General features: G+C 59.5%; 1 protein-coding gene and 1 long non-coding RNA gene across 4 annotated transcripts in view; one reads left to right on the top strand and one right to left on the bottom strand.

Annotated features, from left to right (window-relative positions):
* Positions 1-1,347: 1,347 nt before the first annotated feature.
* Positions 1,348-5,186, bottom strand: LOC131495857 (uncharacterized). The gene is made up of 2 exons (XR_009254162.1): positions 5,006-5,186; positions 1,348-4,284 (listed from the first exon to the last, which is right to left on the bottom strand). It is a non-coding gene; the product is annotated as an uncharacterized LOC131495857 (long non-coding RNA).
* Positions 5,187-6,712: 1,526 nt separating this feature from the next.
* Positions 6,713-22,788, top strand: part of SUSD4 (sushi domain containing 4) — a 93,888-nt gene continuing 77,812 nt past the window's right edge. For 2 of the 3 annotated variants that reach the window (XM_058702167.1, XM_058702166.1), the window contains exons 1-2: positions 6,714-6,939; positions 8,091-8,276. In XM_058702167.1, coding sequence (XP_058558150.1) covers positions 8,126-8,276 — 151 coding nt within the window. In that variant the 5' untranslated portion in view covers positions 6,714-6,939; positions 8,091-8,125. Of the gene's footprint in view, positions 6,940-8,090; positions 8,277-22,788 lie in introns of all 3 variants that reach the window. The other variant, XM_058702165.1, reaches the window with a different exon arrangement.

The following is a 22,788-nucleotide window of genomic DNA, read 5'->3' as shown; positions in this document are numbered from 1 at the left end:
CATGGACCGCGAGATCGTGACCTGAGCCGAAGTCGGACGCTTAACCGACTGAGCCCCCCAGGCGCCCCAACAGCATTTTTAATATAATTCCCTGCTGAAAGCGTGTCTGAAAGCGTGGTGTACCTTTAGCCAGTAGTCAGCTAGAGTGGACGGGTTGACCACCGGGCGCGACGTTGTTAAACCACCTCGTTAGCAACACCCGCTCCATTTAATCCAAGAACCAAATCTCGCCAGATACAGGTCAAAGCTTAGAGTTGCTGGGAATGTGTCCAATTCAGCGTTAAGAGAAAGGCTAAAAGCCCAGAGAGCATTTCTGCTGCTGTTCCCCACCCCGCCCCACCCCACCCCGTGATCTAAATGTAACTGAAATGACACTCCACGTATCAGATATTTACGAGAGCTCCTGGGCTCTGGAGTGGCCCCTATCTTTCATACTGTGATGAAAGAGCCGTGAGGAAGAGAGTGTGATGGGCCTCACTCGGAAGGGGCTGGAGTGTGAGCAGGTGAGACAGCGATGAGGAAGGGGGTGGTGGCGGGGGGGGGGGGTGGGAGAAGCAGAGAGGAAGGGGGGGAGGGGGGAGAAGCAGAGAGGAAGGGGGGCGGCGAGGGGGGGAGAAGCAGAGAGGAAGGGGGGCGGGGAGGGGGGAGAAGCAGAGAGGAAGGTGGTGGTGAGGGGAGAAGCAGAGAGGAAGGGGGCGGTGGGGGGGAGGAGCAGAGAGGAAGGGGGCAGTGGGGGGAGAAGCAGAGAGGAAGGGGGCGGCAGGGGGGTGAGGAGCAGAGAGGAAGGGGGCGGCGGCGGGGGGAGAAGCAGAGAGGAAGGGGGCAGTGGGGGGAGAAGCAGAGAGGAAGGGGGCGGCAGGGGGGTGAGGAGCAGAGAGGAAGGGGGCGGCGGCGGGGGGAGAAGCAGAGAGGAAGGGGGCGGTAGGGGGGAGAAGCAGAGAGGAAAGGGGGTGGAAGGGAGAAGCAGAGAGGAAGGCAGGGGAGAAGCAAAGGAGGGGGAGAGGCTCTGGAAAGCCATGGGCTGCAGACAACAAAGTCGCCTTCTGCCTGAGCTCCGGAATGACCACCGGAGAGCAGACAATCCACCCCGTCCCCGTACCTCCCTCTGCGTCAGCGCCCCCCCCCCGCCCCGTGTTGGGGGTGGGGGAGAGCTACGGGGGTGGTGCTGGCCCAGTACGGGGTCAGCCCATCTGCCACGGTGGGCAGGCGACCCTACTCTAGTTACCAGGAGAGAACAACCACCAGCTCCTGGGGATGTGGTCGGGGTGGGAAACTTCTGGAGAGATGGGAGCCACCACCCCAACAGCCCGACGAAGAGGTTGACTTTTTCCCAAGTGGCAAACCGGGTTAGCATTTTCATTTCAATTTAATTTGTTTGAGAGAAAAAGGGAGACAATCCCAAGCAGGCTCCACGCTCAATGCAGAGCCTGACACGGGGCTCGATCCCACGAACCACGAGATCATGACTTGAGCTGAAATGGAGAGTCGGAGGCTTAACACACTGAGCCCCCCAGGCACCCCACCTTCTGCATCTCAGATAAATTTTTAATCACCTAAGCGATCCATAATAACCAAAAAAAAAAAATCCAAATACATTAAATTAAATAATGAAAACAAAATAAAAGTCATAGAAATCCAACGGTAGTACCTCGGACCACCTCTCCCCGCTGACTCCACCTGCTGTCGCTGACCTGGACTCGACCCCGTCTCCATCACGTCTCTCTCTTCTTCGGTGCTCACGTTTTTCCCCGTAAATCACATCTCGCCGCACAGCTGGTTCCACGAGTTGCCCCTCTTACTCAACCTCAACCGGGCTCCCACGTGGAGACGAACGCCCCCCTCGGGGCTGCAGCGACCCTCCCGGTGCCCACACCGCCGTCATGCCGTTCGCCAGGCTGTTCCCAATTTTCCACCGTCGCAAAAGCGCCTGCGGCGAACGTGTCCGGATCTGCTTGTCTGGACACTTCCCAGGTGTGATCTGTCCGTCCTGCGTCCTGCGGGGCGGGCACTGACATCGTCTCCTTCCTAATGTGTGGGGCCGGCAAGGACCCAGTGTCCATGTATCAGCACAGAAGACAAAGACACGGTTAATACACAGCGATTCTCAGTCCTCCCTGTGGGATCCGGGACCCCTCTCCCTGCGTCGTCACCAAACACCTGATCTTGTCAGACGTGCATCCGTAGTTGGCCTGACGGGTGAAAACGGCGCCCGTGGTCGTCGCCGTGCTGCGATGGATGGTGCTGCTGGGGTCTCCACGTCTCTGCGGCCCCCTCCCAAGTCACTCCCGCTTCCGCACACACAGCCATCTCTGTCTTACACACCAGCTCCCCTGCACGCCTCACTGAGCCCTCTCACTATGGAACTTTCCATGCTGCTTCTCGGCCTGCTTTCTAAGTTCTCTCCTTGGTCTCTGCCCCACCCCGACCCCCACCGGCCTCCTGGTCTTCACAAGGGCTGCTCCCTGCGCCTGGGACAACCCCTGAACCCCTCTTCCCTCCTTCCCCTCACGCACACGTTCATATGACATACGGGGTCACCTCCAGGGTCCGTTGCCAGGACACCCCCTCCTCTGTGCTTTCCCATACCTGCCCGGTGACGTTAATCGCAGACTTATTTGTCAGCTGTCTCCGTAGACTACAGACTCGTTGAAGACGAGGATCGCATCTTCCCCATTCCCGAAGCCTCCGTGCCGAGCAGTACCCACCAGACACTTTGCATGGGCGGCAGGATGTGTGCGAGGTGACTGTCCCCACCCAGGCCACAGCTCGTCTCCTCCCTGAGGGTGCTGGCAGGTGCATCAGACGCTTTGAGAATTCTAGAGCCGCGTTCACACACAACATCCGTGCAGTGTTCTAGCAAGTTCTGAGCTCTTAGGCTGTGGTCGGTTGTGTGTTTTCCTGGACGTGCAGGATTCTGGAGACCCACAGAGAAGACAGGAGGTCAGTTGGCTCGTCTCGGGTTGTCAGTCTCGGGGAGAAATCTCCTTCTAATACGAATTAATTCAGAGAAACGTCCTGATTGCCCCTCTGTGCTCCAGACTGTGTGCTCAGCCACAGGTGGACCATGCAGGCAGGCCTGTTCTTGCCCCGATGCCTGGCAGGCAACCCCCCCTCCCCCCAACACCGTGCAGTCTTGCAGGGTGGATGGAAGGTTCTGTGGGGGAGGTGATGTCTAGGGGGTGAGGGCCGTGCAGGTGCCTGGGGGCCCCGAGAGGGCTCGGGCGGGAGCAGGGGGGACCACATGCAGGACACAGGGGTGGCACAATGCGAGACCCATCATGTCCCTTCCCTGCTCACAAGCCTCCCGTGGCCTGTGCCCACTCAGAGGAAAAGCCGGGTCACGGCCAAGGACTCTAAGGCCACCTCGGCCAGGCCACCTCTGCGACCTCAGTCCCCCAGTCTCCCTATCATCCACCGACTCCAGCCCCCCAGATGTCCCTCCTGTTTCCTGCAGGTGATAGGGACTCTGTGTCTCTGATGCCTGGAAGTGCTTTCCCCCCAGAAAACTGTACGGCTCACTCCTTCACCTTGTCCAGGTCTTTTCTTGGAAGTCACCCCCAAGGAGGGCTCCCCTGTTTACCTTATTAAGAAATCCCCACTTGTTTCCTCGTACAGACCATGTGAGGGCTGGTGGCTCCCCCTGACTGCGCCAGTCCACTCTCTTCTTCGTTCTGGTCACCTAGTCTCCCCACAAAGACTACATTTCCCGGCTCCCCTTGTGGCCCTGTGCGGCCACGTGACTCGATGCCCACGCGAGATTTGCGAGAGAACAAACTGTGTGACTTGTCGCTTGCCCCAAAGGAGACGGTTGCCCTGGGTTTGCTGTCTTTCCCCCTTTTCCTCAGGCGGGACCCGGGACAGGCCCGCGACCGGCCTCAACTCTACAGACGAAGACGTTATCTTAGGGGGCGGCAGGGCAGTGACTCGGGGAATCAGGGTCCCTGAAGGTGGAGCAGGGACACGCCCACCTGGAATAGTGAGTCATCGAGTGTACTGGATGCTTTGCTACGAGGACCCCTCCTGTCCGGGGACCTACCCCCCTCTTCCCTCCCTAATGATGTGTACTTGTCCCATGCACGTCATGTTACCTATGTAATATTTATCATTACGTGTTTATCATTCCGCCCAGCACCTAACACCACGGAACATACGCGGTTTCCCTTAGCACGTCGTCCTTAACTAGATGGCGAGTTCTCGGAGGCGGATCTGCGACCGTGTTCACCATCATCACATCCCCAGCGCCCAGCCAGTGCTCCGTTCACAGTCGGTGCCCAATTCATCTACCTGGAATGAAATAGGGCTGTGTTTGGGAGGGGAGCCCTGGTTCTGCGGCCGACGCCTCTGTGAGGGAGGAAGAGGGTTAGAGGGGTCTTTTCCCACTTGGCCGGGGTCCGCACGCCGGCTGGCCTCATGCTGCTCCTCTTCTCGGGAGGAGTCCAGATCGTGATGTGTCCAGGGCGGTTGCCTGGTGGAAGGTGTGCGTGGAGTTTACCCAGGTCTGCGCCCGGGTGCTCCTGAGTCAATGGACTGACCTTCATCCTCCTCCTCCTCACCTGTAAAATGAGTGCAACACACACTTATTTTGCCGCGCCACGTTTCAGGCGGATCGTGTCCCCTCAAAGCCCCAGCCCCAGCGCCTCAGGACGTGATTACATTCGGAGAGGGTTCAAATCGGGTCATTGGGGGGGGGTGTCCTCACAAGCAGAGGATGTGGAGGGAGAGACACAGAGGGACAGCTCAAGGACCCCGGGGGAAGGTGGCCATCTACTCGTTGGGGAGAGAGGCCTCTGAAGAAACCAAACCCTGACGCCAGGACTGTGAGCAACCGGACGAATGTGGGTGGGATTTGGTCACGGCTGCCCCAGCAGACACGAGACACCGTAGAAAACTTACAAACGGTCTGCTGCAGCTGCCACCCAAATGTTTGTCGTCTTAGGATGCACTAAAGCATCCTAAGCAAATTACTCAAAATGACTTGTCAGCCCTGCCATGGGCTGGTCAGAACCTGGGTCGCATCCAGAGAGAGGCCACGTGGCCGGCGAGGAGTCCAGCGATGGTCTTGTGGGCTGTGGCGGCGTTTCACCCAGAGACGGAGGCCCAGGGGCACACAAAGCCATCTGCAGCGACAGCGGTCTTCAGGAAGGCGGATTTGATCTAGCTCTCTGGGCCGGGAGGGCAGCACCAGAAGCTGTGGGTGGGTTTCAGTTCAGGACACAGGAGGCTTTTCTAAACGAGCTGCTGGCTTCCTTGGGAAGCATCCCCTAGGCTGGCTGGCCGCTTGTTGGAAAAGTTAGAGAGGGGACCCCAGCTACACCCCCTGTTCCCACCAGATAAACTTGGATGTTCCTTTCAGCCCTGATACTCTCTGTGCAAAAGGGTTGTTCTCTGGCTGAAGGACACAGTTCAGTTGTGCTCAGATAACATCTCCTACCACCGTCCACAAATATTCCCCAGCTTTGTTGATTCCATGTCTGTTAGAAGAGCTTTCGAAATTAACCAAGGGAAAAAGTGAAATCAGTATTCAAATCATGGAGGTCGGTCATATGACCTCAGAAATGGGGAAGGGTGCCCAGCTAAGGCTCCAGACCCCCGAGAACAGGGTCACAGGAATCAGCGTGTGCCAGTCAAAACCCCAAAAGCTGTCATCTGTTTGACAAAGCATAAACAAATAAACAAATACAGACACCGAGCTTGATTTATCTACTAAAAGTTAAACTATCCTGGAAGAATTTGTTAAAATTACTCCCAGTGAAAGACGACACAGTAAAAACTGTAATTTCCTGAGGACCATCAGTACGTGAGTTTTGGCAAGGCTGATAGAAGCAAGGGACGATTTGGTGGCAGTATAAGAAATACAGTTTTTGGTTGGCGAATTGCATGAGAATAACGGGGTGCCTGTCACGGGTTCTGATGTGCGGCCTGCTGGCACCACCTCCTTCTTCGTCCACCCAACTAGAGGGAAGCCAGGCCTCTGGAGGGGGAGGGATCTGCGGGGTCTTCGGGAACACTGGGGTGGGGGGTGGGAGGTGGGGGAGTGTGGGGGGCGGGGCAGTGGGGACAGGGATGGGGGGATAGTGGGGGGCAGTGTGTGGGAGAGAGTGGGGACGGGGATGGGGGGACAGTGCGGAGTGGGGGGTTGGCGGGTAAGTGGGGACGGGGATGGGGCTTTGAAAGGGGGGGAGTGTGGGGGGTGGGGTGGGGTTTGGGGGGGTGGGCAGCACCATCGCGGGTGGGGGGCTGTGTGCCAAGATCTGCACCGGGGCGCACCCTGAAGCGCCGGGAGCAAACACCCTGACCCCCTTGGGTTGCGACCCACCACTCGAGAAGCTTCCACTCTCTCCGGGTACCCAGCCTTCTGCAGCTGCACGGACCACCCCCCACTTTCCTCGCGGGACAGCGCCCCCTGCCCTGCACGAAGGGCAGACGCCACGATGCGGGGAGGGGAGTGTCTCAACCACCTGGGTCGCCACGCGGGCCCAAAGGGAACACGCAGAGGCTCGGCGGGGACCAGGGGCCCGGGGCCCGCGCGTCCCTCCCGGGGACAGGCCTCCTACTCCCAGGGCCCGGAAGGGGGGCGGGGCGCGCAGGCCGCGGGGCTGGCAGGTGCAGGCGCGCGGGCTTCCAATTGGTCGCGGCGCCGCGGCGGCCCCGCCCCGAGTGCGCGTGCCCGTGCGCACCGCCCCCCCGCGCGCCCCCGGCCGCGCCGCCGCTCTCGCGAGCTCAGGTGGCGGGCGCGCGGCCGGGCCGGCGTCCCCACCCCCCGCGCCCGAGCGCCCCGGGAGCCGGAGGGGGGGCGCGGGCGGGGGGCGGGCGCCGCCGAGGCTTCCGTCTGGCTCGCGCGGCGGCGGCGGCGGCGGCAGAGGTCGCGCACAGATGCGGGTCGGAGCGGCGCGGGGCGGAGGCGGAGGCGGGAAGGCGGCTGCCCGAGGAGCCCCGCAGGTGAGCGCGGGAGCCCGTGGCCGGGGAGGGGGCGGCGCGCGAGGACCCCCGCGACCCCGGGCCGGACGCCGGAGTGGGGGGTGGGGGTCGCTGCGGGGACCCGCTGCAGCGCCGCGAGATGCCCGACAGGGACACGCATAGGCCCGGGAAAAGTGCTCCTGTAGCCTGGGGACGCGGAGAGGCTGCGGACTTGGCGGCCGCGGTCCCGACGCGACCCCCGCCTGGCCACCCCTCCCCCGCGGTCCGCACGCGCGGCGCCCCGTGGCGCTGCCTCCCGCTGCGCGCGCCTGGGGACCGGGTGGGGGTCCCGTAGGGGGTCGTGGGGGGAGGGTTCGGTCCCGGCAGAAGGGGGCGGGGTATGGGGGTCCTGGCGGGGGGGGGGGTGGAGACGGGGTCGGGGGGTGCCGTGCGGAGTGGTTGGGGGGGCTCGGGTCCCGGAGGAGGGGGGCGGGATAGGAGGTCTTGTGGGGGGGTCGTGGGGGGGGCTTCTGTCCCGGCAGAAGGGGGCGGGGTAGGGGTGTCCCGGCGGTGGAGGGGAGACGGGGTGGGGGGTCCCGTGGAGAGTCGTGGGGCGGGGGCTCGTCCCGGCGGAGGACGGCGGGGTAGGGGGTCCCGTAGGGGGTCGTGGGGTGGGGGCTTGGGTCCCGGCGGAGGGGGGCGGGGTGGGGGGGTCCCGGCGGATGAGGGCGGCGGGGTAGGGGGTCCCGTGGGGGGTCGTGGGGGTGTTCGGGTCCCGGTGGAGGGGGGCAGGGTGGGGGGGTCCAATGGGACGTTGTAGGGGGGGCGCTCGGATCCCCGCCGAGGGGCCGGGGTAGGGGGTCCTGTGGGGGGTCGCGGAGGGGGCGGGGTAGGGGGTCCTGTGGCGGGGGCGTGCGTGGGGGGGGCTCGGATCCCAGTGAAGGGGGGCGGGGTGGGGAGTCGTGGTGGGGGCCTCGGGTCCGGGCAGAGGGGGCGGGGTAGGGGGTCCTGGCGGAGGGAAGATGGAGTGGGGGGGGGGTCCCGTGGGAGGTAGCGGGGGTTGGGGGGAGGCTCGGGTCCAGGGGGAGGGGGTCCCGGCGGAGGGAAGACGGGGTGGGGGGCGGGGGGGGGTCCCGGCGGAGGAGGGGGCGGCCCCGCGGCCCGGGCACCGCCGCGTCCGCTCCCGGCTGCAGGCGCCCGCCCGCCGGATGCCCGCGGTGCAGGAACGATGCATCATGGAATGAAGCCGAGCCCCGGAGACGGATGCCTGGAGCGGCAGCAGCCGCCGCCGCCGCAGCCGCCGCCCCCCCGCCGGCTCCTGGCCGCCGTCCTGTGGTTCCAGCTGGCGCTGTGCTTCGGCCCCGCGCAGCTCACGGGCGGTGAGTGACCGCAGGGCCCAGGGGTGGGGGGGTTGGGGGGGGGGGCGCCAGCCGGGCGGGACTTGCGGGGCGCGCGCCAGGGCCCGCCGCCGGCCTGAGACCACCCTCAGATCGCGACCCCCGGAGCTCCCCAACTCGACCCGAGGCGCCCCCGCGGTCTGTGTGGGGCTTCCCCCACCGCGGGCCTGGCCCCTGGTTCTGGGGTGGGGGAGGGGACGACGACCATAAACCTGGCCCATTATTCCCCCCTCGGCCAGGAGAGAGCGAGAGAGGGGAGTGGGGTGCCTCGTGCTTAGCGCGTGTTTGTGGCCCTTTGCCCCTTGTCTGCGCCCCAGGTTTCAGCCCCTGGGTTTAGGCGAGAGTTGGGGGCACCCCCTTTGTGAGCGTGTGGGGCCTGCGGACGGGCCAGGCCGGCGGAGGGACCGGGTTGTGGGAAAGTTAACTTTCTATCTCCTGGGGGGGTGGTGTGCTCTGTCTGCGTGAAGTAGGGGCGGGGCGGGGTGGGGTGTAGGGCTTCCCGGAGGTGTGTCGCTGGGGCCGCTCTGCTCCTCGGGGTCTGTCACGGGGAGTGAGGTCTAGGGCGCCGTGTGCAGCAGAAGCTGGCCGAAGTAAAATCGTAGCCTCCGATTGTTGGGGTTCATGGGGGAGGGGAGGAGGAGGACAGATGGGGACCCTCGTCTGCATTTGCGACCTCGTCGCTCTGGGTCATCGCTGCCCGCTCCGCATTTCTGGGAGCGCTTGCGCACCTGTGAGACGGGCAGGCTCGTGTTTCCGGAGCTGAACTGCTGTTCGTATATAAATAAACGATAATTGGTGGAAAAGCAGGTATTGATTGAGAGTCGCAAGCCATTTCCTGTTTTCAAATATTGCTGTTTCAGAGAATGAAGGCGGAGAGGGAAGGCATGGGTAACAAATTAGCAAAAGTGGGGGAGGGGTAACGGGTGGGGCTCTATGGCAGAGTCCTCCCTAGCTGGGGCATGTTGCTGAGCCGTGGGAAAGACTTCTGGAGCATCAAGGAGCTTTCTGGGACGTGCTGGTCTCAGAATTAGTGATGAGACGCTCGCCTTACCCTAGGGACGGGGTTTGGGCTGTTTGATTTTCTAACAAGGGGGGACGTTTTTGGTGCTCTTGTATTTATAGAAAAGTCTCCCAGGCAGGTTTTCTCTTCAGAGAGGACGTGGGCAAAGGGGCCGCTGGCCAGGAGCTGTGCCGCCTGCCGGGGCTGCGGCCATAGCTTCTGGGGGCCAGGAGGGTACGCGTGGGGCTGGGCCTTTTCCTTCCCTGTTCTTCCCTCCCTCCCCCCTCCATTCAAGCTTTGATCTCTCAAACCAGGTCCATGAGCTCTTTCCATCCCCTGGGCCCATTTCTCCCTCGGAGCGAGGGATATCGGGGTTTATCTGTGTAGCACCCGACCGCTGTCGTTGGAAGCGTGAGCTCGGAGGGCGGCCTGGTTGCAGCGTGGTGGCTGTGCCCCCGATGCTACTGTTCGTGCTCACAGAGATTCTCCTCAGGAATCTCAGCTCGGTGCTCAGCACGGCCCCTCGGGCTCAGGTTAGTCACCGTCTGGTCACACCACACGTCCGTTACCGCATCTTCGGAGGGAGAAGCCGTCACGCTTGGCGTCCAGAGCCTTGAGGGAGGACGGGGTGAGCGTCGCCTGTCCCGTCTGAGTTCAGAGCTGGGCCTTTTCAGGCACTCATGCACCGCGGAAGGGCTAGCCCCCACCTCGGTTTCATCTTGAACTCCCTCGGGCTGCCTGTGTGGCTTCTGGGAGAGGATCGTCTTTTCATAATTCCTCCACGAGTAAACAGTTTGGGTGCAAAGGGTGGTGGGGCTGTCCTACGGAGGACGCCATCCAGAGACTTCTTTCTCGGGGCAGAGACCCACCCGCAGGCTCCAGGGTGGTCACAGAAGCAAATCCCTTGATTCCTCACCCGTGCTTCTAGGATTTGACAGGCAGACCCATTCCCTGGGATCTTACCGAAAGGCAGATTCTGGTTGGTCTGGGGGGTCGGTCCGGAAGATTCCACGTTTCCAACACGCTCCCAGCTGATGCCTTGCTAACGGTTGGAGGACCACACTGATTAGCAGTGCTTTAGACGAAGGCATTCCTTCAACAAGTTGCTTCTGACCCCAGACTCACTCCCAGTCACCAAGTGCAAGGGCCGGGGGTGGGGAGGGGGCGGGAGGAGAGGTCTCACGACTTTCCTGTGATCCACAGAGCTGAAAACCAGACCTCACAGAAGGCTTTCTTTTTTGTTTTTGCTTTTGTCCACAAAAAAGATGTGTATTTTAATAGACACTGTTCTGAAATGTGGATTTTCATTTTTGATTGTTTCCAAGGGGAAAAGAAACAGAACAACAGCAAGATTTTGTAGTCTCAGCTAGGAGGAAAAAAAGCATGCGTCCAATGCAAGTATTACAGAAAAAGCCTGAGCTAGAAAGGGGAGGAACTGAGAAGACGACCAGACGAAGGGGGGAAAGAACTTTGTCAGAAGAGAAGCGCTTCGTCCTGGAAAGGCAAACTCGCTTCAATTCTTTAAGACCTTGGAGAGCACCCGTGGGCCCGAGTTGGCCCGAAGTGACTGCTCCGTGGCTCTTTCCAGGCTGTTTTTTGGAAATGAGGACAAAGGGCCCTCATTTGGGGCCACTAAGACCCAATATCCGAGGGGACTAACACCAGGTTTACAGAGAGACACGAGCCCCACTGTCCCCAGAGTCTCCCTCCCATGCGCTTGTTGGGGCTTTGCCTGCGGGGTTCGCACCGCACAGGAAGAGGGCTAAGAGTTTGCCCTGTAAGTCAGTCCCTGAGGGCAGATTCGTTAGCACGTCCCACCCATTAGCCGGGCTCTACACTGCACAGCTTCGGCGCCTGGGGCCTTGGAAGCCTCAGTGTTCTGGGTAAACCGAGGACCTGACGTCAGGGCTTGTGTGCGGGATGGAAGCCGCGTAGGCACTGAGTCAGGGCAGGTGGTAATGAGGCGGGGGCTGGGACAGTGCCAGAACCTTCCAGGCCTTTGCTTTATTTGTTCAATAGATACCGTGTGCCCGTCCACACCCTGTGCTAGGCACTGCTGTGTATAGTGTTCCTCTGCCTAGAAGAACCCTCTCTTACTCTCTGGTTTTCTGCCCAGTGAACAAATTTCACTTCCAAACTCAAAGCGCTGTCATTCGTATTTCCCTGGCCACTGGGCCCTCACGTGGGCTGCCACTGCGCCACGTATGACCCTCCCTGCTAGAGCTGTCTCATCCACTGGACCGTCAGTCCCCTGTAGGCAAGAACCTGGACTTCATTCACTTCTGTGTCTCAGGCACTCAGGACAGCATCTGACATACAGGAGAGGCTCTGCCGATGTTGACCGACAGCAGGAAAGGAGTCCCAGATCCCTGCCCCACTGTTTAGAAAATAATTACCGCGGGTGCTCACCACAGTGCAAGGGTCTCAGGGTAGTTGAGGCCACTTCCATTTGGAGGTGGTCTCGGAGGCTGGAGGGGCAATCCTCAGAGGCTCTAGAGCAGAGGTGGCCCTTCTGCTGGTGTCTGTGGGAGGGGTGGTTGGAGCACCGAGGGAGGGGGAGAGACACCTTATGCAAAAGTGTGGAGGTGGTCAGGGGTTGTCTTATTCAGGGAGAGCAAACAGTCCGGTTAATCTAGAACAGCACGTCCGTAGGGAGCCAGAGAGTAGGGATGGTCTAGAACAGAGTATCTGCAGGGAGCCAGAGAGTAAGGAGGGCAGACAGGTTGGAACCCTGTTGTAAGGGTCTTGGGAGGCCTGGTGAGGATTCTGAATGTCTCATCGCAGGCTGTGGGGACCTGCTGAGGGGTTTGGGGCAGGTGCATGATACCATCCAAGCTGTGCTTGGTTTCCTCTCTCTGCTTGCAAATTGCTGACCTGGGACCCCCCCACTTGACTGCCCTCTCTGTGCGTCAGAGTTGTGACACCAGTGGGGTTGAATCAAGCTCCTTGGGGTCTTGTTGAGGCCACATGGCCATGGCATCCGGCCCTGTGCCCACACCAAGACACAAATGCTCTGACTGGCTCACTCCTTTGGAGGTGCCGGGCCCTTGGCATCTTATCGAGAAGGTTTTGTTACCTGGTAGAGTGGGAGCTTTTCATGCAACGCTGTGTCTAAAAGTCACGATTTCAAACTGCATTTACCTCAGTCTCTAAACCGAGGTCCCAACTCCTCAAAACTACAAAGTGTGTTTCTTCAACAAAAGGCCTTAATACATGTGAGCAGCCTGGAAGCTCTGTCGATGTACCCGCGAGGTGGAATCTGAGGGCTGTCGCAGACACGGGAAGGGTTTCCTGCGGCAGCCAGCAGATCGGTCATCTCTGAGGCCTGAGTGGCGAGGTGGAGAGAGTCGGTGCTTCCGTAATTCCTGCGGTAATGAAGGGGGAGGTGACGATCTCCCTGCAGTAAATACTGGTTGGACACGTGGAGAGAAGCACCCACAGTATCTCTCCTGGCGTCCGACGTATATTTGAAAAGCTCCTAGAGGCCAGGAGACTTGCCCTCCGCGGGGAGCCCTGTGGCAGCGCGAGAGCCTGGCATCTTCCCGGGCTGACAGATCACGTTCAGTCTTTGCCGTTGAATAGCTATGTGGCTTCGGGCAGAGGTGCGGCTTCTCCCGGGCTCAGTTCTTTCCATGTCGCTGATGTTCTTTGATTCCGTGATGACAGGCATTTGATGGGTGCCGACCTCTGTAAAGCTGATTCTCTGTCTTGCACCCACATGTTGGTCTTTTCCGAGTGTCCGCTCTGTGCCCTGGGCACCCACAGCGAGGGGCGCAGTCCTGCTCCCAGGGAAACACCCGAGTCCGGGCCGGTTACTTCTCAGAAGCTTAGATGTGAAATGCTTGCGTACAATTATTTTTTTGACATACGCTGTTTTAAAAAGTTTATTTATATTTTGAACGAGAGACAGAGAGTGAGCGTGTGAGCCAGCAGGGGAGGGGCAGAGAGAGCAGGAGAGAGGATCCCAAGCAGGCTCTGTCAGCGCAGAGCCCCACGTGGGGCTTGAACTCACGAACCATGAGCCAAAATCAAGAGCCGGTAGCTCAACCGACCGAGCTCCCCACGCGCCCCTCGTGTACGTTTTTATTCAGTTTAGAACTTAGTCTTGTTCACTGATATGGACGAGAAGGTTGGTTTCCCCAGGCTACTTTTCCTTATCCTTGCCTTCTTTGCAAGTTTGTTTTGTGTCTGACGGTGAAATAACCACACACAGCAGCAGTGTGTCTGAAGAGACCGTTGGGATCCTTGGCTCTGAACTGAGGGAAAGAAGGGGCAGAAAAATATTTTTTGCTGATGTGTTTTCAGTCACATTTCACCGAAACCAAGCACAACTTTTAGGATCAGATGCATATTCCCGTGGGCCAGATTCGCCATTTTGTCGATGTATTGGTCCATTCTCACAAGAGTGAGCTGTGCACCTGTTGCCAACATGGACGATTGGGAAAAGGAGAAACAGAGTTTCCGGCTGGCCACCATCTGAGTGAGTGACCGGTCTGCAAATCACTAGTAACAGTGTAACCGATTGTGAGCCTTTAGAGACCGTATACTACGTGTCGGGGCTGCGCTCAGCGATTACACCTGTTAGCTCACGGGATCCCCACCACACCTGTCGGAGGCTGGCACTGTTCCTGGTTCTTATTTTACAGACGAGGAAACTGAGGCACAGAAGATTCAGCAATTTGCTCAGGGTCGCCCAGCCGGTAAGTGAGGCACGGCGACCCAGATTATCTTTTTATCACGAGTTTTTTCTGTAGGTGTGGAAATCCCAATCACTACATGCGTTTTTGTTTTTTTTTAAATTGTATTTCAAGGCAAGCATCACTTTTTAAGCCACAGTTACCAAATACTTAGGAACTGATATAAGTGAAGTCTTGTGTTATGACCGTAAAGGGGAAAACACACAAGCAAATCAACAATATGAAACCCCACAACTCAGGAGGAAGTGAAGGCCTGAGTGCCGGCGCCTTGAGCCCCTGAAGGGAGGGAGGAAGTGGCCAGGAACCTGTGAGGAAGCCATGAGGCCAGGAACCCCTCCATCGCGCTGAGGGGCACAGGGTGGGCGCACGGGGTCTGGGACACCGTCCCCACCTTCTGCCTGTGGCCTCGGCGTGACGGCCTTCATCTGCGAGGCCCTTTCTCCTGCGATTAATTTTAGTTAATATGTGCTTATGTGCTGTTTGCCGGCTGTTTTCACACGGACTTTATCACTGCCTTTGATTTTCTTGGCAACCCAGGAGGATGAGGAGAAGGTTTTGATTTTTTTCCCTCCCCCATCCTTTTTTTTTTTTTTTTTTTTTTTTAATTTGAAGAAACATTTTCAGCGAGGTGGATCTCCTAGTGTCTCAAAATAGACAAAGCAGGTTGGGAGCCAGGCGGGTGGGTCAAGGCTCCCCTCCACGTCCCGTGGGCCCGACTGGTACACCTGTCTTCGAGTTGTGTAAGGTACAGGACAGCGTAGTTAGTGCATTTCCAAGCGGAAGAAGACAGTTGTATTTGACGGTCATGAGCGTGAGTAACTGCTCCTTCTGGAAGGTTAACTTTGAGGTAAGAATAGGGTTTGGTAGTTGGCGAAATCTGAAATTGCCCAGTCTGCTGTCCAGGAAGGTGCGTTTCACGGACTGAGCTTAAGGTGCTGAGTTTTAGGGAAGGATTTGGTCCGATATTTCTTCTTCTTTGAGGAAGAGACTGCTGTACTACTCTAAGACAGAAGGAATTATCCACTCAAGAGGAAAAACAAACAAATCATGGGGTTGCGCACAAATTAAGAGTGCATTTTTAGATGGCTTCTTAATTGAGAGTATTGTAATTGCTTTATTAATCTTAAACGAGGTAAGCTCGGAACGTCAGAGAAGGAAAACAAAATAATTCTGGAAGTTACTTGGAAATGACAGGGCACCTGGGAGCATCCTAGCGGATGGAGCCATGACTCCACTCTAGAGCGAAGGTCCTGAGGACCCCGGGGGGTTGGGGGGGCAGACACAGGTATATACTTGCAACAGGCAGGCCCGGGCCCCGGGAATGGAAGTTTATTCTGAGAAGGGAGGGGAGTTGGGGAGCCTGATAAGCTTGACCAGTGATCATTTGTCATCATCCCAGTAAATTGAACTTTTCAAGAGGGAGGATGAGTAAGGGTTTTTGGAAATGGAGACTCCACCCGGTTATCTGAGGTTTCTGTTCGAAAGTGGTGGCTTATCTCGCGGAGCTAGCAGCGTGGGAACGGAGTGACCAGGAAGGTCATTCGTGGGCTCTGTTCCTTTTCCTCAGAGTAACCGAACAAACAGATCTTATTTTCTTCGGTCTGGTTGCGTTTGTGAAAGATGTGTGTGATTGAGAGGTGAGCCTGGCAGAAGGACGTTCTCCTGAGAGATGTTCTCCTCAGGTCTGTGCATGTAAGGCAGCGTTCTGGATCTGGCCTCCCGTGTTCAGATTCTCAGTACGCGGAGGAACCCTGGGCCCCCTCATCCTGCAAACTCACAAGAAGCTGATTCTGTCCCGGCGAGAAGTAGTCTTGCTTTGCAGAAGTGTGATGGATTTAGGGGGCTCATCCCGAGAGGGGCTCTCGGAACCAGACCCTTCAGAGTCTCAGTGTCAGAACCCCAGCCAACAGTGCATCGTAATCGTTTCTTTCGGGGACACGTGCACGTTAAGGATGGTGTGACAGAATGCGCTCCATGGCTGGCTGGGGCCACCTCTGTTGAAGTCACGTTTGCGCTTCCTCTGCTGTGAAACAACCTGGCTGTGAACTGCTGTGTGGACTTTTAAATTTTACTTTAATGTTTATTTATGTATTTTGAGAGAGAGAGAGGGAGAGCGTGGGGGAGGGACAGAGAGAGAGAGAATGAATCCCAAGCAGGCTCCACGATGTCAGCACAGAGTGCGACGTGGGGCTCCATCCTGTGACCCTGGGCTCGTGACCCGAGCTGAGATCAAGAGTCGGCCGCTCGTCCGACTGAACCGCCAGGCGCCCCTGCTGTGTTGACTTCAAAGCCTTGCCAGCTCTTTCTCTTTGGGTGGTACCTGGGGGACTCCGTGTTTTCCTGCCTCCCTTCCACTGACACCAGTGTTTGTAGACAAGAGGTCCTCGTCTGCCTGTCGTGACGGCGTGGGGGGTACGACTTGGCGTCTTGAGACAAAGTTCACATGCCGGGGTTCCTTGGCACGGTCACTGGCTGGCTAAGGGCTGGTAACCTAGTTGCTGCCTTATCCTCCTTGTTACTACCTGTGAAATGGGAAGAGCACACCGTCTGCCTGCCATGGTTGTCGTGGGGGCTGGATGCACCGACAGAGGGACGATGAGTGTTCGAGGGGTCAGAACCCTCACCGACGGACCAGCAGTGAGTGCTTGTTCCGTTCACCGTGGGTGGTGCAGTTACCGGGAGCCTCCTTTGTCCTGAAAAGCTGTCGCCTAACAAGTACCTGAGTAGGTAACAAGCACACCCGGTGGTGCTGGTCCGTGGCCCCCGTGGTCGGGACGTGGTGTGGCGGGTCCACAGGGAAGGCTAACCAGAGACCGTTGTCCAGAGGGCAGGCAGGCCGGACCCACGGCCACGCTAACCGCAGGGATCAGGAACTTGAACCACCACTGGAGGCAGTCAGAGCCGACAGCCTGTGTCTTCAGGGACGTGATGTGCCTGGATCTTCGTTTTAGGAAGGGAGTTTTTAGCAACGTGGAGATGGGGGAGAGGGAGAGCCATCTCTGCTCGTTGTCTTTAGTTATTTTTAAGGTATAAGCCTTTATTTATTTATTCTTTGCGGGGGGGGTGCATGTGCACAAGCAGGGGAGGGGCAGAGAGAGAATCCCAAGCAGGCTCCACGATGTCGGCACGGAGCCCCACACGGGGCTCGATCCCACGATGCTGGCTGGGATCGTGACCCAACTCAGCCGCCATGCGCCCCAGCTGCTCACTGTCTTTATTGTGTTTCTGCCGGTGGCTCTGCAGAGGGCACAGTCGGGACAGAACGGAGCGCTGCCCTCGGCCCGAACTCCAGGGCCGCCGGTCGAAAGCTCTCCCCCGGCCGAGGCCGATCCCATGAGGGCTTTGAGCAGAGAGGAGCAGGTGCCTGTAGAAGTCGGGAATGTGGCGGACAGCTGGCGGGTGTGGGCGGAGGAGGGCTGCTGGCGGGCGGGGCTCCCGTGACCAGCAGGCTTGTGTCGACTTCAGGACGTCCACTCGGTCGCGATCTGTACAGCTGAGACCGGGTCGGGTTCTGGGGAGGGGGAGCGGAGCGGAGCCGCACGGAGGGAGGGGCCCTCTGGGGAGGGGCGTGCCGGGGGAGCCATGAGGAGGGCTGGAGGGTAAAGCCTGGGAAACACCCACACTCAGGTGTCAAGAGGAGAAGGCAGTTGTGCCCACGGTATTGGCCACGGTAATAGTAAAACCACGGCGGGACTTGGCCCTGGGCTGGCTGCTCCTCCAGACGTGGGCCCGAGATTTGTTCCCACGCTGTTCTCGGGATGCTGTTCAAGCACCTGGGACTCTGCACGTCCGCACCTGGCCGTGCACCTGTGCACAGGTGTGGGGGCTGGGAGGGCAGAGCCAGAGGCTGGAAGGTCCTCCCTCCTGGGGTCACTGGTCGGGGGGGGGGCCGTGTGCGCGGTGATGGGCGGGGCTTCTCCGCGCTCCAGGGGCTGCATGCGCCCTTTGCCCTTCTGCTGCCACTTAACCTTCAAAGGAGTGACCCCTGTCATGCCCACCCTTGTGGCCAGCGCTGTCCTCTCTGGGCGGGTCACTTGACCTCACCCCGCTTTGTTTTCCTCGTCTGCGATCGGGGCAGAGGGGTGTCCCCTGCACTTGACGGGGTTCATGGGGGTGGGCTGTGTGCGTGGAGGCGGCAGGACCGGAGTCAGGATCGCAGCTTGGAAGGAGACCTCCTTCCACGGCTCCACGGAAACGCCTCCCCCGCGGGGACGAACGTGAGAGCTCAGGGGGCAGTGGTGGGTGTGCTCAGGGGGAGCCGCGTCTGCAGGCAGAGAAGGTCCTGTGTGGCCAGAGGAAGGCCCGGTGGCCTTTTCTGTGCTCACGGAAGCCTTGGGGAGGAGAAACTGGACATGATTCACCCTCGTGCCCAGGGCCCACGGTGGCTGGGGGTCCTCGTGTCCCTCTCTTTGCCCCCCCGCCCCCATCCTGCACACTACCTCGGTGCTGGGAGCGCTGGACCCCAGAATCGGGAGCTGCGTTTGGATCCAGGGAATCACCAGACGCTTCGTTGTGTTGAGTGCCAGCTGCGTGTGGTCTTTCCTGAGACCCTTTTGCAGCTGCTTTTGGGCATTCTGTGGGCCGGAGGCCTGGGGTCCTCTGTCTGCCCTCCAGTCTCGGTGCCGCCTGTGGGCCCGGCCTGTCCTCAGGGCTGTGCGGTGCCAGGGTCTTACCTGGGGAAGGGTCCTTACGTGCAGCCTGCTCAGTGTGCCTCGCATCAGTGGCAGAGGGCCTTGTGTGGCTTTGTAGGGTCGCGGGCACGTGTCCCTGGAGAGCGGCTTTGTGGGAAGTCCGCACGAGGTTTTCATTTCCGTGGAAGTGAGCACACAGACCACTGGGCCCGTGTCCCCTCCGGATGCAGGGAGACCCCGCTCTCTGGGGGCTGGGAGTGGGGGTGAGCCTGCCCTGTGTCCGTGGCCACCACGCTCGCGGGAGGGTCCCCACCAGCTGGGGTGGCGGCTGAAACTCTTCCCCCCGCCTCGCCTCGCTGTGTGGCTCCGTGTGGAGTGGCTGCCAGGCCCTAATCAGAAGCATAGCGGCCGCCTGGCCTCCCCTCGCTCGGCTGCTCTCTCCTACGCACCTCGGCCTCTAGTACTTGGCTCTTCTCTCGTACCTGCTGGGTGGATGTTGCCGCTAACTGGGTCATGTTCTCAGTGACGTAGCAGAAAAGTGGCAGATGGCAGCAAGCCTGAGTCTCCTCGGGCCTTGGTTTACACTGAAAGCCTGTCTTTCCACTGCTCTTCCTGGATTCAGGCCCACACGTAAAGTTGCCGTCCCCAGGTGCAGAGCAAGTGGCCGCGTGTTCCTTGATACCCGTCTTTCCGGAAGATGTTGCACCAGGGGTGCCCCCTTGGCCCGGGAAGGCAAGGAGCAAGACCCGGATGAGGCCTGAGGAATCTACTTGTTCACGCCGCCCTGAGCTGCCAGCAACTTCCTCGGGCCTGGACGGCCCTCCGTCCCTTTCCTACCTGGGCACAGTCTTCCTGTCCCTTCAGAGACGGCTCACCCCTTGCCCCACCCCTCCCGTGACCTCTTGGATGGCCCCAGCCCTTCCCCTCCCCACCCCACCCCCGCCCCCGTCCGAGAAGTCGACGTGTCCTCAGAGCCCTGGGAGCACCACAATCCTGGCCTGAGCCAGGCACCACGGAGGCCGCCTGGTCCGGGACATTACACGGAGCCCCCGGCTCCCCCGCGGGGTCTGCTGGATGGTGCGCGGCCTCGGGGCCCCCTGGGCAAGTCGCCCGGGCCTCACCCGCTCTACTTGACTGCATCTGCTTTACGCGCTGGGCTCGCTCACGCCCTCCCCGCAGCTGGGGCCCCTGCCTGCAGACGAGGGAGACGAGGTCAAGACTCCCGTGTGGCTTGTGTCGTCGTCACTGAGAGAACAAAGCGAATCCCGGACCTGCTGCTGTCTTCAGATGTCGGGGGAACGACTTGATGTGTCTGTGCCTCAGCGTCCACGTCTGTGTGATGGGGGTGGGGTGCCATGAGGCTCGAACAGCCATCGCAGGGGCAGTGTCTGGCGGGGTCGTCTCCATCGTCACTTGTCTTCACTGTCAGAGGGCAGGGGCCCCGCCGACTCTTTACCTGACCGCCATCTAGATGCTTCATAACCGGGTCTCCTGAGCAGTCGGGCCTCCATGGTGGACGGCTGGCTCCTCCTCCAGGCTGGGCTCCAGGCTTGCGCTCCATCCAGGTCTCCGGAAGCACAGGTGGACGTAGCCAGCCCGGCCTGGCCCCTCGACTTGGCCGGCGGGTCGGTGGGCTCTGCAGCCGGGGTGTTATTGAATTGGGCATCTGGTTACTTCTGACTCTCTTCCCTTTTGCTTTTGACGCCTGGGTCACTGGCCGGAAGGACACCCTGAACCCTGTCCTGCCCTCGGTGAGTGACGGCTGCGAGGGCCCGAGGTTCCCTCACTCTGGCCTGACGGGTTCAAGCAGGGCTTTGAGCTCCAGCCTCTGTCCCCTGTCCCCCCCCCCCCCCCCCATCACGTTTACTCAGGAACTTATTGAGCGCTTGCTGTGTGCGAGCCCTGCTCCAGGAGCTCAGACCGGAAATGGGAGCGAGGACGTGGCACCCACGTGTGGGCTCTGTCACAGGCCACCCCGGGCGGCCACGACAAGTTCTGGGGGGCTGTGCGTCAGGCTCCCCGGTGCCTGCTTGTCAGGGCCTCGCGAGGCCTTTCCCTGGTGTGCACGGGCGTGGAAGGGGAGGCAGGGAGAGGGGCCCTTGGTGTCTCTTCTCATCGGGACACCAGTCACACGGGCTCAGAGCCCCACCCTTGCGACCTCCCCACTCACACTGGGGCTTCGGCTTCAGCATGTGAATTGGGGGGGGGACACTGGTCAGTCCTCAGCGGATACCCAAGGAAGACCAATGTGAATTCTGACAAAAAGATACCGTGAGGACGCAGAGCTCTTATCCCAGCCGGGGGAGACCAGGCAGGCTTCCAGGAGGAGGTGATACCAGAGCCGAGTTCTGAGGAAGGGTGGCAGCGAGATGGACGCAGCAGCAGCAGCACGAACACTGGCGTGGCCACGTGGCCTTGCCCGTGTGCGCACACGCTTGGGTGTGTACACGTTTGTGCCTGTGTGTGTATGCACTTGAGTGTGTGTGTGTGTGTGTGTGTGTGTGTGTGTGTGTGTGAGAGAGAGAGAGAGAGAGAGAGAGATGGGGGTCAGTAAACCATTGCTTTCCTACTCGTGTGTTCTCTCCACTCGGTGAGTCAGTCACCAGGCGTTGGCCGAGGTCAAGCTACGCAGACTAACGTGCAGACACCGGGGCCCCGGGATCATCTGAAAGTTCAAATGTGCGGAGTTCCCCGAATCATAGGCCACGGTGTTTGCTCTAACCTAATCAGCCGGCTGCTAGACACTCCTGTGACTCGATTATAGCCGCTGGCCGCTACAAAATCAATCGCTCGTGGCTCCCAGGCCACCCCGTGGGCCGCGTCTGGGTTAGGTCAGGTAAATATTGAATTACTGCCTGGAGCCGGCCTGCGGAGACGTGGCGGCCGAGGTCTACAGTAACGGGAGGGGAGCTCTGATCGCAGGTTTAGTCATTCACATTTATCTTTTCTGGGTTTCTTCTCCCCCAAACGTTTGCTCTGTTCCTTTTTCCTGTCCTTCCGATGTTCTAAGTGTCCGACTCATCTGTGTGCCTGGTGTGGTTGTGGGGCACCGGGTCCTCGGCGGCCTCATCCAGGCGGGCGGTGGCCGGGCTCCCGACGGTCACCCTGTCTGCTCACTGCCTCCTGGGAGCCCTCAGCCTCCAGCCCGAGGATCAGCTTCCCACGGTCTGTGAGTGCCCCACCTGCCCCCGTGTGTGCGTGAAGACTCCTGTGTGCGCCGCTCACACAAATGACGGGACCCAGAAGCTCTGCCGCTGTGGAAAAAAATATCCATCTTTATTTTTTCCCCTGAAAATGCAGACAGAATGAAAAATACTCCAATAAACCTGCAAAAGCGATGCCTCTGTCTTAGTTGTCTCTGTAATTCAGCCCGTCGTTATGACAAACCGAGCCATTACAGGCTTCGTAACTGTGATTATGGTACCGTTTCCTGTGTTACAAACCGATGGTTTCGTTGCATATGAGAAACAGTGTTTTCCGTGATGAATACTGGAAACATGATCAATGTCCCTGTCGTGCAGATCTGTGGTCGGCCCGCGTCCGTGCTGGAGGGACCTTGGAGGTGGCGGTCATTACTCATGCAGAAACGGGCCCGGGGCTCTCACAGCTGGTGAGCGGCAGAGCCGGCCAGGGACCCCAGTTTCCTCTCTCTGATGTCACTCGCGCCCCTGCAGACAGCTGGGGTTGTAACAGCAGTGCCCGCCTTTCAGGCGTCTTTTGCGTTAAATGAGATAATAGGAGGAAACACACACACAGCAAGGTCTGGCCCAGATCATGGCTCGGTGAACACAAGGGGCCCTTGCCTCCATTAGTCCTGTGAGCCTCCTCCACAAACCCGCTTCAGGCCTTCTTGAACAGGTGCTTCCCGCCCTGCCTCCCGTGTCCTGGGTGATAAATGTCACATGCTCACGAGGTATCACATCCTTCTCTGTATTTCCCTGAAACACATTTACAGCCACGGGGGACGGTCTGCAGACTTTGCTATGCGGCTGCTAGACTTTGCCTCCTGGGAGATGTCTGTCTGTGTCTCTGTCTCCTCATGTGATGCGTCCCCTCTCCTGGGACCTGGGGGCCCAGCCCCCTGCGGCTTGGACAGGCGGCACTGGCGGTCAGCTGCCCAGTGCTTGCACCGCCCAAGGTTGGTGTGACGGGTCCCTCTCTGGGGA

This window comes from Neofelis nebulosa, chromosome 15, assembly GCF_028018385.1.
Source record: "Neofelis nebulosa isolate mNeoNeb1 chromosome 15, mNeoNeb1.pri, whole genome shotgun sequence".
NCBI lineage: Eukaryota > Metazoa > Chordata > Mammalia > Carnivora > Felidae > Neofelis > Neofelis nebulosa.
Note: the sequence above shows the minus strand (reverse complement) of the source record. Positions and strands in the feature narration are given on the sequence as shown.